The following is a 13,756-nucleotide window of genomic DNA, read 5'->3' as shown; positions in this document are numbered from 1 at the left end:
CAGCAGCTCATCAAGAATGAAGATTTGAAGACACAGCAAAACCCATACTCAGTGAATAAGGATGCCTGCACGTCACAGTCAGATTAGAGCACAGAGTGCAGATTACACCAACCCTAACAGAGACCAACAAGGTTCCAGAGACTGTGTGGATGGAAGGTCCTTTCTCCTTTCCAGCTGCTAACATGAAGGCACATAATCCCATGCTTTTAAAGATCTAGATAGAGAGATACTGTGATGCCATATGTTAGAAAATTCAAAATCTTTCTCCCAGCAGCCTCTTTTAACAACACCCTTCAGCACACCCGCTTCATTCACAAGTGACAGTCACACAGGAGAGAGGCACTGAGGATGTTCAGATAATCTGTTTGCTAGTCAAAATATACATGTATTTATAACCCATATTTAAATTTAGTAGATACTGATTAAAAATACTACACAGATGTCCTAACAAAATATTTGTATGTGTGGACCACTTCCCAAGATGGGAAATTCAAATACATTATCTTTACTGTTTATAAAAGCACAAAGCTTTTCCCCCATAGGTTATCTTGAAGTCATGGAACTAAAATTTTCTAAATGTTATTCTAAATAGAAATATATTTAAAAAGTGTAGCTACATAGTACAGATAAATTTGTATATGTGTATATTTACATAGTTGTATATTTATATACTACAAGTAAAAAATAATAAATGTGAATAATACATGATCACTTCAGGACAGTGGGAAGAAGAAGGAGGAAAGGGAAGAGGTGGACTTTAGTTGTTATTATAGAAATTTAAATGATTTAAAATTTCTACAAATGTTAAAAACTGTTAAAAACAGTATATGATACTTGTTATATAACAAGTCTATACGTGTGAAATATTTCTTTCTGTTTTTTTCTAAGACAGAGTCTGTCTCTGTCATCCAGGCTAGATTACAGTGGTGCAATCATTGTTCACTGCAGCCTTAATCTTCTTGTAAAACTGACCTTCAGCCTCAGCCTCCAGAGAAGCTCACACTACAGGTGGTAATTTTTAAATATATATTTTTTGTAGAGATGAGATCTCACTATGATGTCCAGGCTTGTCTTGAACTCTAGGTCTCAAGCAATCTTCCCACCTTGGCCTCCCAAATTGCTGGGATTATAGGCATGAGCCACCACATACAGCGTGAAATATGTTATAATGTAACACATAATTGCTTTAACTTTTTAAAAATCTGTTTGTTACATTCTTATAGCTTATAACTATAGCTTGAGTAGTCTGTTTCAAATTTCCTAATCACATATTTAAAGGAAAATAAAAGCACATGTTGATATGTTCTATCTTTTGGGGTGAATGCGTTCAGTGTCATGTTAGAAAGGCAGGTTGTAGAAAACACATATATACTGTAGGAAGTTTAATTTGTCTTCACAAGCTCTAGTTAGTTAGCTAACACATTAATTAAAGATCATTAACCAAACAGCAGGTTATAAACCAAGACGGCACAAAAGCAGCAAATGAGGCTGAACCAACTTAGAGGCAAAATCCTTTTTGATAACACAGAATTCTAGATTACATGAAAGATTGCAGGAAAATAAGCAGACAACAGAGAGGAGCGATGTGACAGAGCAATGGTGGGTGCTAGAAAGCTGGGGCATGAGTGCAGGGTTGACTGCAGGAAAGCAGACAGACAATAACTGATAAAAAAAAAAAGAAAATATTTTATAGGCATTGAGAGAACTAAGAATCTAAACTGTAAACTGGGAAAACACAACATAATAGAAAGATCCAGATTCTAATATCATCTTATGAGTCACATTGTAGAAAAGTTTCAACTATGATTACAAAGCAGACATGTGACTCTAGCATAGATCTGTTAAATTCTTAAACCCTCGATTAGTTCTTCAAATAGAATAGAGTAGGCTGAAGATGAAGAAAGTTTGAAGTTGAAATTGTAAATAAATATTCTGAAGCTGCTATAATCGGGATATTCTACTTAATTTGGTCAGGCATTCAAATCTGGTGTTTGCCCAAGATTGTAATAAACAGTGAAACAGCCCTACAAGAGCAGTCAACCTCTACAGTCTAATATAATTGTATTTATGTACATTTTTAAAAGCATGTTTTTCTCTTGGTATAAAGTTTAAAAGAGCAGACACCTTCAAGCAAATAGAATTAATTTTACACGAACTACTAACAACTCACAAAATGAATTTGTAACTATCTTGTCATGAACACTAGGCTAGCATAGATTTAAATCTTTACTTATGTAAAAACAGAGCTCCAAGATGTTCTTTAAACACCTTTATTAATTTAATCCAAATGTGCCAAATGTAGATTTTTTACAGATTCATAAATTTATCCATCTCAAAAACTAGGCATTAATAAAATGGGAAGTTATACAGTTAATTTAATTTTTAAAATTTATATCCATAGCCTCACCAAGACTAATTTATTAAGTCTGGGCTCCTAAACTATATTTAATTTACATCTATTCAAAGCCTCCTTAAATTCTAGATTAGCATACAATTTTGCCATAGATTGAACATTCCTTGTTAAAACTGTGAGTACTCATAGACTCAAAAAATTATGCCAGGTTAAATTCAGTAACAGAATTTGAAAAATATTTGCAATGATTATCATTTTCATTCCCTACACTATATGTATATTATGTGTGTGTTGTTACTCTGCTTCATTTTTTCACAGTGCCTCTCTCTCCCTTTCTCTTGCTTCTACATTGTTTTCTTTGTATAATTTAAATCAAAACAAACTGTTTCAATTGGAATATGTCAAGAGAGAACAAACTACAATGTTAGGACTTCAGAACTGAAAAAATTACAATTTATAATGGAACTATAGATAAATACAAATACTGGTGCTGAGATGTAAGGCGTAACAACTAGATGAACTCCAAGAGCATAAGAGAATCTCCCCTTAAATGTAGCACGGGTTAAGAAAAGTATGGACACGAACTGAAATGAAAATGGGTTTCAAATAAAGATTCTGCAAGAAGGAATAGGTTAGACACTCATTCCACACTTAATGCAAGCCTACTCACATCCTGCTAAGTCCTGAGGACATGGGACATGTGAAATAGTGAAACACACTCATGCTTCTAGACGAGATCTGTTCTTAGCCATAAAGAAACACGAAACTGAGTCCAATGGCATAACACAGTGAACTTTTGCAAAGTTTTATGTTTCTTTCCCATTCAATAAAAACACTAGAAGGGGAATCATCCCAGAGAGTGTTAAAAGAATTAGCACAAATATGTAACATTTATATATTTATTGAGGACAAAAGAAAAAGAAACAAAGTTGTGACTTATCTCTTTCCAAAATAAGGGTGTGAAATGCTATACTTAGATATGATGTAGAATTTTCTTTAAATTAGCACTTGTACACAATAAAATTGTGTAACTCAAATCAGATGACAACTCTCCATTCTTGCCCCCTCTGTATGTGTACGTATATATGTGTACGTATGCATATAAACTGGTCTGGAACTTACAGCAATGCTTGTGTCTGGGAGAATCCTATACAACCTCACTACTGAAAATATTTAAATATCTTTTTGTCTTCACACGGAAAGAATCAAGTGTATTTATGCTGTATCCACAGAAGTTTAAAGCAGATATGTTGGTGTCAAATAACCCCGGAGGCGCATCCCAATTATAGGACTTGCTAGCTATGGGACTTTAGACAAGTTACAGCACCTCTTTGTGCCCACTTTCCTTATCAGTGAAATAGGGACAATAAAGAGATTATGTAAGACAATCACTATAAAGCTTTTAACCTATTTCTCGGGCCCTATGGTTCTTGCCAACTAAATATTAGGCATTGTTGTTACTATGGTGATTGGTAATAATTTATTCGAACCTTATAATCTACCAAAACAAGAGTTAAATCATACCAAAGTGAGGAAAAACCAAGAAAAATATAGAAATAACACTCCAGTCCAGAAATTTTTCAGTGTTAAAAAGTCATCATTCCACTTTGGTTTGGTAAGTGAAAATGCAAAAGACAACAGAGCAAACTAGCCAGTAATATAAATTAGTCTGCAAAAGTCCTTAGTTATTGCTGTGGACAAACGGGTGATGAATGCAGTTTGAGGCTTTGTGAATTGATTTTGAAAGCCAATTGTACAAGTGGTAAATGGTAGTTTTATGATACTGTGATACTGGTTGCATATTCTAAAGACACAATTCTATGGCAGATAGTATGAGGAAAATCACTTAAAGACATTCTATTATTGCCAGCACTTATACATGTAGCTCATAAGTGTGGTTCAATATAAATGAAATTTCAGAGCACTTAAAGGTTTTTCATTATTTTCATTTTCCCTGTAAAAGTTCAATGAAAGTACTGTATAATCTAGCAAATGCATTTAGCACACTTCTATGAAGTCTGGGAGTCCTATTTAGTTTGGACAAACTTTGTCTTTTCTAATAAATTAATAGATGAAATGCTTTCTGCTTATCCAACAATGCCAAATTGGCATATTTGTCTACAGAACAGGGTCAATTAATGCTAATAAATGTTGATAAAATGAATTACACATAGCAAATGCTCTTGATTTCTATCTCAGTGTTAAAAGCTTTAAGATAGAATCAAATACTTTAAACAGAACAAATATATTCCCCATTTCTAGAATGTTAATTAAGGAATAATTATTGTAAATATAATTAAGTGAAAATATTAACGTTTCAGAAGCAAATGTTGACTTAAATGATCACTGTCATCTACCAATATAGAACAGATGCTTTTTATTATAGTTTTATTCCCACCGTATTGTATTAAAGAATGACATACAATAATCATTGAATACAGAATCTTGGGGATTGAAGCAAAAAAAAAAAAAAACGAATTCTAGAATGATATGAATATAGTGTTTTCTTATTTCTAGTCACTAAATGTTAATACTATCATGTGCACACTTCAATAGAAGAAGATAATGGTCTTATCCTACCTCTTTGGTCTATGTTTCATAAAGTTTTGGGTGATGTTAAGCAATACTTACTCTTCCATCTTATCATTCCATGCTTTTTGTAAAGTAGCTAAACTAAGTTGTTACCAATCTGTGAACACAGAGACAAAACCTTTTCAGGTAAGACCTTAGTTTCATCAAAATTGTGCTCAAATTCGTTTCACTGTCATCATTGCAGATGACCCAAAGCAGAGAGAGAAGACCCACAGTCACAAACACTCACCGCAGTTGGCCTCGTCTGATGCGTCTGCACAGTCTGGATCCTCATCACAAACCCACAGCTTGGAAATGCAGTGTTTCGTAGTCTTACACTGGAAATAGTCTGGAGAACAGCTGTTTTCAGCTTAAGAAGAAAACTGCTATTAAAAATGTAGCTTTGGAGAACAGATATTTTATTTATGAAAAGCAAATTTTACAGACAAATATTTAAGACAATTTATCAAAAAATGTATTGTGTTTTAATGAATGGGACTCTGACAATGAGGAATTTTAACTTTTAATTCCTTATGAGGTACTCCTGATATCCTCCCCAGTAAAAATAAAGGAAACACATTTTTGTAGTGATACACTGATAAATATCAGAGTTTTTTAAAAAGCTGTTGATTAGATATTTTAATAGTAATTTTAACAATTAAGAATTTGGGGCCTTTCAAAATAAATTTTTCAGAAAAAAAAGAATTCATAGATATGCATTTTAATAAATGAAAAAATACTGAAATTGGAAAGCATTAAGTGAATAAGAAAATAAAAAGTACAAAGTTTATCAAAATGTCTAGGAATTGTGTTGAGTTTTTGAAAAACAGAACATCCACCTAAGACTATAAACTGCATCACAAATCCTAGTCAGTTTAATGGATCAGCTTCTGGAATGGCTAACCATAAAGAACTGGCACTGACTTTATTCTCAATGCACCATCTTAATCAAATTGCTGGATGACTGCACATTATTTACTGATAAAAGTTTTAGAGGAATAAAATAAAACTGCAGCAAGACAGAAATGTTGACAGCAGTTCAGTTGAAACCCTGAAACTTGACAGGTGCTCCATTGTTCACATACTCTGCACGTGTGAGTGTGTGTGCAAGCATGTGCATGCCAGCCTATGTGCATATATATGTATATGGTATAAACTGTTTTGCCTTCCATTTAATATAATTTGAGTTTCGATGGAAGATGGAAATAGGAGATGAAAAGAGGCAAAATATTTTTCTATTATTCTTTCAAGTAGTTTGTTAAAATATGTTAAATGGAGCATTATTTACAATTGTTTACAAGTTAGGCTTTTGTCAGACTATTTTGCCCAGATTTTCTATTTCTCTTCATGAGTGCAACATGTATTTCATAGAGAAAAACTTTCTAATAAAAAGAACTTAATTTCAAGACACTAATTAATCAACAGAAGTAAATTACCTGTATCCATGTAATATGGGTAAAAATAAATAAAAAAAAAAAACCCATAATCAACTTCCATGTTGTATTCGACGCTTCTCTTAAGGGTGATGTAGATGAATAAATGTTGTTCATGTTTGTCATAATTTCTATGTAGATTTTAAAGTAAACTTGCTCATATTTTCATTTTCTCTATATTTTTATGTAGAGCTTCTGAAATAATCCATACCAGTTGGCACCTATTTCTAATTATTTGACCACAATTTATTTTGAATTTATCTACATTGTATAAGTTTATGAAATATAGTAATAATTTTAAGACTTACTTTAGTTGGGAGTCAAAATTAAGACAGTACAGAGCATTTTGAGGTGACTTACGGCAGTCTCTTTCATCTTCCTCATCACCGCAGTCATCCTGCCCGTTACATCTTAGGTTTACTGGTATACATTTCTGGTTCTTGGTACACTTGAATTGGCCTGACAGGCAGACATGTGTATCTAGAACGTAGAGAGAGAGGGAAAAAAAAAATGTGTCTGAATTTAAATCACACTGACATAATCAGTTGAGAATTAGACTTATATTCATTAGTTAGGAATTTTGTCACCTACCACAGTTAAGTTCATCAGAATTGTCTCCACAATCATTCTCTCCATCACAGATGAAAGCGGGTAGAGCACAGAGTCCAGTCCCACACTGAAATCGGCCTGGCTGACATTTAAATTCAGCTACGGGAGAAAGCATAGATATTGTAGAAAAGCAATCTTAACTCACAACTTCTTAAACAAAAAGTTTCTGACATTCGAGATATTTACTATAAAAAATATATCCTGGAACACAATATGAATGTCTCTCAACTTGATAGCTATTAGACTCAAATGTTTAGCTATACTTTGAGCAACTCAAATGCCCTCCAGATAACATTTAATAAACCATACTCTAGAGGGTAGGAATTAGTAACACATAAACATTTTTTTAAAATTAAGAAACAGAAAAGTCTCCACATTTCAATGAAGTGATATTGAGAGGTTAACTTGCAGAATGAAATTTATTGAAACAAATACTGTTATTCCAGTATCAGTTTTTAAGAAATAATTTCTCCTTGATCACTTGGTGGCTTATGGTGTGTATGATTTGTCCACAATACATATTCTCTCTCTCTCTCTCTCTCTCTCTCTCTCTCTCTCTCTCTCTCTTATTCAGAGTCTTGCTCCATTACCTACTCTGGAGTGCAGTGGTGAAATCTCAGTTCATTGCAACTTCTGCCTCCCATGTTCAAGCAATTCTACTGCCTCAGCCTCCTGAGTAGTTAGGATTACAGGTGCCCACCACCATGCCTGGCAAATTTTTTGTATTTTTAGTAGAGATGAATTTTCACTATGTTGGCCAGGCTGATCTTGAACCCCCAACCTCAGGTGATCCACCTGACTCGTGTACCGGAATTGTTGGGATTACAGGTGTGAGCCACTGTGCCTGGCCCACAATACATATTCTCTAGCACAATGTAAAGCAACTGCTTTCTATATCTACTACATTTTAAATCAGATTTACTGATATTCATTCCTATAATCCTACTATTATGCAAGAGAACAATATTTTATAAATAATAAATATTTTATATACTATACATATATTGTGACAACTCACAAGTGACAATGCATTTTATCTTATCATATTATTTGAGTGTATATAAAGAGCAATAATAATAAGGCAGGGTCTACTGATGATCTACTATGTAACAGGAACTAGGCTAAACCCCTTCGCATACATACAGTTACTAATTTAATCTCATCATAACATCGTCACTTTGGCATCATCACTTTAGCAATGAGTAAACTAAATTTACTGAATATGAATAATTCATCTAAGGATGCACAATTTTAAGTGTCAGACTTGAGTTCAAATCTTCTATGTTGTTTGCAGTAAAACACTTATCTTTGACTAATAATTTTAATGCATATAATTGATTTTGAGATTAATAATAGTATATGTATTAGCTCAAAACAGTGAATCAAACACTAATAAATGGTATTTTAAACTTATTTGAGAAATAAATCATGCTTTTATAATTACATTAAATAAAATTATTTTATATTAAAATATTAAATAAAATTTAAATTTTCTTTTAAAAATAACTCAATATATGCTTTGCTTCATAGAAGTAAAAGTTCTAAAATGTTGAAAGTTGTTTGCTTGCAATCTATAACATTTGTCAATTAATCGTACTAAATGTTTAAACTGAATGACACAATTTTCTCATACTTTAAGCATGTGCCTTTTCTCCATTTCATTTTGCTTTGTATCAATTTTGATTAATACTCCTTTGCTATCTAAACAACCCCTGCCAGAAAAATGGTTGCAACTATTAAAGGAATGCTTGGAAATAACTTGGAAGCCCATTCAATCTTCAAATCTGTCTATAGAATATTCTTAATTTTATTAGCGTATTATAAGAAACATTATTGGCCAGGTGTGGTGGCTCACGCCTGTAATCCCAGCACTTTGAGAGGCTGAGGTGGGCAGATCACCTAAAGTCAGGAGTTCCAGACCAGCCTCGCCAACATGGTGAAACTCTGTTGTCTTCACCGAAAATACAAAAATTAGCCAGGCATGGTGACAGGTGCCTGTAACCCCAGCTATCTTGGGATGCTGAGGCAGGAGAAGCCCTTGAAGCTGGGGGGCAGAGGTTGCAGTGAGCCGAGATCACACCATTGCACTCCAGCCTGGGGGACAAGAACAAGACTTTGTCGAAAGGAAGAAAGAGGTGGGGAGGAGAGAGAGAGAGAGAGAGGGAAAGAGAGAGACAGAGAAAGGAAGGAAGGAAGGAAGGAAGGAAGGAAGGAAGGAAGGAAGGAAGGAAGGAAAGAAGGAAGGAAGGAAAAATGAAAGAAGGGAAGGGAAGGGAAGGAAGGAAGGATTATTATCAACTTGTGACATCAGAGATTTTTTGATGCATCACTCTTAACTACATTTATATAAATAACATTATGTAAGTTTGCAAGTATGGAACCCTGGGATCAGGTTTTCCTGCCTTCTCAGGTGAAGTTCTAAGTATTGTCAGCAGCTCTTATCGTCTGCAGGTATTGATGCATCTACCTGAAAGTGAAACCTAAACATTCCAGAGACTCTAGCATATAATTTTCTACCTCATCACGACTCTCCAGTAAAGTGTCATGCCTACAGATATTCAAAGCTGTTAACCCATCAACTACAAATAAAAGCTTATTTGCTATACTAAAAGAAATCTCACAGAGACAGTGCCACCAATAAAAACATTTAAGATTACTAGAAGAAAATATAAAGGAAAATTTCTGTGATCTTGGTCTGGGTAAAACCTTTGTGTATATGACTCCAAAAACACAGGCAACAAAATCAAAAATAGACAAATGTAATTACATCAAATTAAAAATCTCCTGTACTGAAAAGGAAACAATCAACAGAGTAAAGAGACAATCTATGAAATGGAAGAAAATATTTGCAAATGTATTTAACTAAAACAAGGATCACAGAGAAGCTCTTAGATAACAGATGTCTCTTAGACATCAGTGCCTCAAAAAGACACCAAAGTAATATTTGATCACGATATATTCTGAAAGTAGTTAAACGTGTAGTTAATTTTTCACATCAATATGGTCCAGCGTGAAATTTCAGTCAAAATTACAACTAGAAGTCAGGAGCTCTGGGTCATTATAGTGAAATTTCCTCAGAGAACAGTGAAATCTAGACAGGAAAGGTCATTTTCTTAATCAAATGACTAAATTAATATATTCATTCTTATTTATTTCTAAGAATTACAAATATAAGTTGTATTTAGTTTATTTACTATTATCATAGAAAATTTACTTTTTTTGTGGGGAAAGTAATAACTTTCTCTTAATGAGAATCTCAGTAAGGTCACCCAAATAATTTATTCTTCCCTTTGTATTCCTTTTAACTTAATAAACTTTTTGAAAAGAATAATTCATGCATAATAGTATACCTATCCCACAGAGATACTACTCTTTATATGCTGCCTATCATAGTAAAAACAAAAACTATATTTAAAATATCAAAGAGCAGTGGATCTTTCAGAAACATTAGGATTATATTAGAAAAGCAATGACTTTTATAACATTTTTCCTTTTTACTGATTTGATTACTTACTGCTTTCAAGCACATAAACTATGTGAAACAACCTCAATTGTCAGACAGATGTGGGTATGACCAGAGAGATGGAATACAGCCTATTTAAGTAATTATTTAGAAATCCTAAATTTGAAAAAGCTTTATAATAAGGTGGTGACAAGCTCTAGGGTAGAATATAGGTAGTTTTTCTGTCTTTTTACAGTGCAAGCCTAAGGATTTTGAACTCAATTGTCAAGGCCAAATCATGGCAACCATATACTGGGATGTCGAGGGAATTATCATGATTGACTACGAGCATCTTCAACCTGACAGTGAAGTATTGGAGTGACCTATGGAGTGAACTACAAAAGGCTATCAAGGAAAAGTCTGCTGATGTCCCATTACAACCAAAGTTACCAGCGATTGTTAAAACAGCAGCAGCTGACTACGCCAATCACAGTCAAATGTCAGGACATAATTTGTAGTCACTTTAGAGCAATTGCTAAGAACATACTCAATTGCCTAATGGCAATCTAATGATTTACATTGGAAAAAATCAGACTTTTTAAGAATTTTCAGGATTTCAATGCTGACGGTAAAGTTGAGAGATTATATTTCTTAAAGATAAGATTTTAGTCAACGAGTGACATTCTGGAAGCTTGCCCAGTTTTACTTCTAACTTGGTGACATATTAAGTCAAATTAATGCTGCTTATTACCCTACTGATCACTACATGAAGTAATGTCATTATTCCACAAGTAATCAAATTTGAGAAAGAAACAAAATCTAACACAAATGGCTGATGGTGCCATTATAAATGTAACAGTTATTAAAGAGATAACCATGGACTTGTAACAATTTTTATTTTATTGTTTAATACCGACATACATAAGCTTTCTATTTCAATGTTGGGAAAGTATCAGAAGCCAATATTTTTCGTATAGCTTCAATTTCCAGGTCTAGGATATAAGGAACTCTAAATTCTAAATTCCAGCATTTGCCAATGTACTCACGGCAGTCATCAGGTTCATCAGATCCATCACCACAGTCATCCACTGTGTCACATTTCCACCAGAATGGAATACATTTGTCAGTTTTGCAACGAAACTTAAAAAAAAAAAAAAGGTTGAATAATTCAGTGCATATATCATGAATATTTTACAATTCACTAGGGCAACACAGCCTAGTCCACTTTTTTGCTGCATATGTGAACAATGGTGATCTTGGTGCATTCCACAATAGGGACTAAATATACAACAGGCCACAACATGATCTAGTTCTAGGAGAGCACATTGTTCAGGAAAACCTCTTGAGATGACCTGCAAATACAGACAAGCTCTCACATTTACATGTTGTCTACAGGGATACTTGGATACTTTTGTGTGGTTGGTGAGTTGGTTGGTTGGTTAAGATAGAGTCTCCCTCTGTCTCCCAGGCTGGAATGCAATGGGGTAATCTCAGCTCACTGGAGCCTCAACCTCCTGGGCTCAAGAAATTCTCTCATCTCAGCCTTTGGAGTAGCTGGGACTATAGGCACATGCCACAACACCCAGCTAATTTTTATATTTTTTGTATAGATGCAGTTTCACTATGTTGCCCAGGCTGGTCTCAAATTCCTGGGCTCAAGTGCTCCTCCCTCCTTGGCCATTCAAAGCGATGGGATTAAAGGCATAAATCACCTCACCAGCCCTAAAGGGCTACTTGAACACCACAGTAGCAGAGATGAGTCCTTGCTACAGAGATCCTGTGGCCTGAAAAGTCTACAATATTTACTATCTGGGCCTTTACAGAAAACGTTTGGCAAACACTAAGTAGGGCAAAAAACTATTAGGAATATCAGGAAGAGATATCCAGTTGAACTAATTTAGGTAATTTGAATTAATTTAACTTAATTGCATTTTATTCAGAATCTTGGGAAATTCAATTAACATCTCTCAGCCTGTGTTTTTTAGCCACCAAATGGGGAGCTGAAGATAATCTGGAGGAACTTTCCCGTCTCTATCATGCTGTGATTCCATAAACATTCCTGAACACTGAAAATACTGCTGTTAACCATAATGAGTATGTGCCCCACAAAAATTTTAAGAACAGCTGAGGCCAACACAGTTCTTTTCAGTTTTCAGAATTCCTAATAAGGTTTCATGATCTTTTAAGACAAAGAGAAGTTCTGAAAGATTTTTAAAAAGAGGTAAAGATAAGGCTCGATATTTTTTTGCTGACTTAAAAAAAATAAATGCACAGAAAAAAACTCTTGTAGTAAAACTTGTTCTCTAGATTGCCTAAAAAAAACTATTCACTAAAATATTTATTAGCATGTTTATTTGTTGTACCTTCCGTTCCATGTGAAACAGCTAAACAAAAAGTCATGAGAAAGGCAATAATTCTGTTATTTATAGAAACAGAAATTTTAACTCCTCCCTCTAAAATTAACTATCAGGCGGCAGATTAACACTAAAGAAAGTAGTTGAGTTGTTATGTGGCAATATTTATTTACTTACAGGCTATTTGGCACACAAGTGACTTGATGCTTGAGACAAAATTCAGGAAGTTATCATTGCATATTACTTTTATGAGGAAGGTGATTTGAACCCAAAGGTAGCTGCTGAGACAAAGTATTGTTCCTACTAACTTCACTATTGCCCGACTAAAGAATGACCAAAAAGCTCAGTTAATTTATGTTTCAGTAATCTATGACCATAAATTAATTCTTTTCTCAGTAACATTCAGATAGAAGAAACTAAAGACAAAAATCTCACTTTCCATATAGAGAGCACATGCCTCTGAAGTAGCTACCACTAAAAGTATTCACTTGAAATTAGTTAAAACAAGCAATATATAAATTTTAGTCAATTTCTCATGGTATATAAAATTATTTTTCTCTTCCTTTTAGTAGAACTTCAATGAAAAGCATGTATCACAATATTCATCTGGCATTAAAAACATTTCTAAGTGTTAATTTAGATAATTTTCTAAAAGTTATTAACTTCTCTTAGAAGTGTTTATGTTGTCATTTCCATGTAAGTAATTGACAGCAAGCTGGCATTTATTTTAGCATGTTACATACAAGAAAGACTTATAATAGAAAGCTATAGGCTAGGTTCAATTATTGCTAATGAAAATAGATTAACAATCTAAAGGTTTGTCCATTTAAAATACTCTTACTTTCTCAAATAAGAGATTATTTTATGTTAGCTTTTGCTAAATTTGTCTGGATATGATGGAGTAGATTTATGACAGATTGACATCATTTAAACAAATATGAGTATGAATTTTTCTTCCAGTGGCAATACGAGAAGGTAAAGAGCTCTATGAATC

General features: G+C 33.7%; 1 protein-coding gene across 3 annotated transcripts in view; it reads right to left on the bottom strand.

Annotated features, from left to right (window-relative positions):
* LRP1B (LDL receptor related protein 1B) overlaps nt 1–13,756 on the bottom strand; it is a 1,911,091-nt gene that overhangs the window by 210,327 nt on the left and 1,687,008 nt on the right. For all 3 annotated transcript variants that reach the window (XM_017523186.2, XM_037736613.1, XM_037736614.1), the window contains exons 63-66: nt 11,455–11,548; nt 6,949–7,065; nt 6,718–6,837; nt 5,175–5,294 (exon numbers count right to left, since the gene is read on the bottom strand). In XM_017523186.2, coding sequence (XP_017378675.1) covers nt 5,175–5,294; nt 6,718–6,837; nt 6,949–7,065; nt 11,455–11,548 — 451 coding nt within the window. The remainder of the gene's footprint in view (nt 1–5,174; nt 5,295–6,717; nt 6,838–6,948; nt 7,066–11,454; nt 11,549–13,756) is intronic.

Source organism: Cebus imitator, unplaced genomic scaffold, assembly GCF_001604975.1.
Source record: "Cebus imitator isolate Cc_AM_T3 unplaced genomic scaffold, Cebus_imitator-1.0 Scaffold27, whole genome shotgun sequence".
Taxonomy (NCBI): domain Eukaryota; kingdom Metazoa; phylum Chordata; class Mammalia; order Primates; family Cebidae; genus Cebus; species Cebus imitator.
The sequence above is the reverse complement of the archived record's forward strand: the minus strand, read 5'-3'. Positions and strand labels throughout refer to the sequence as shown.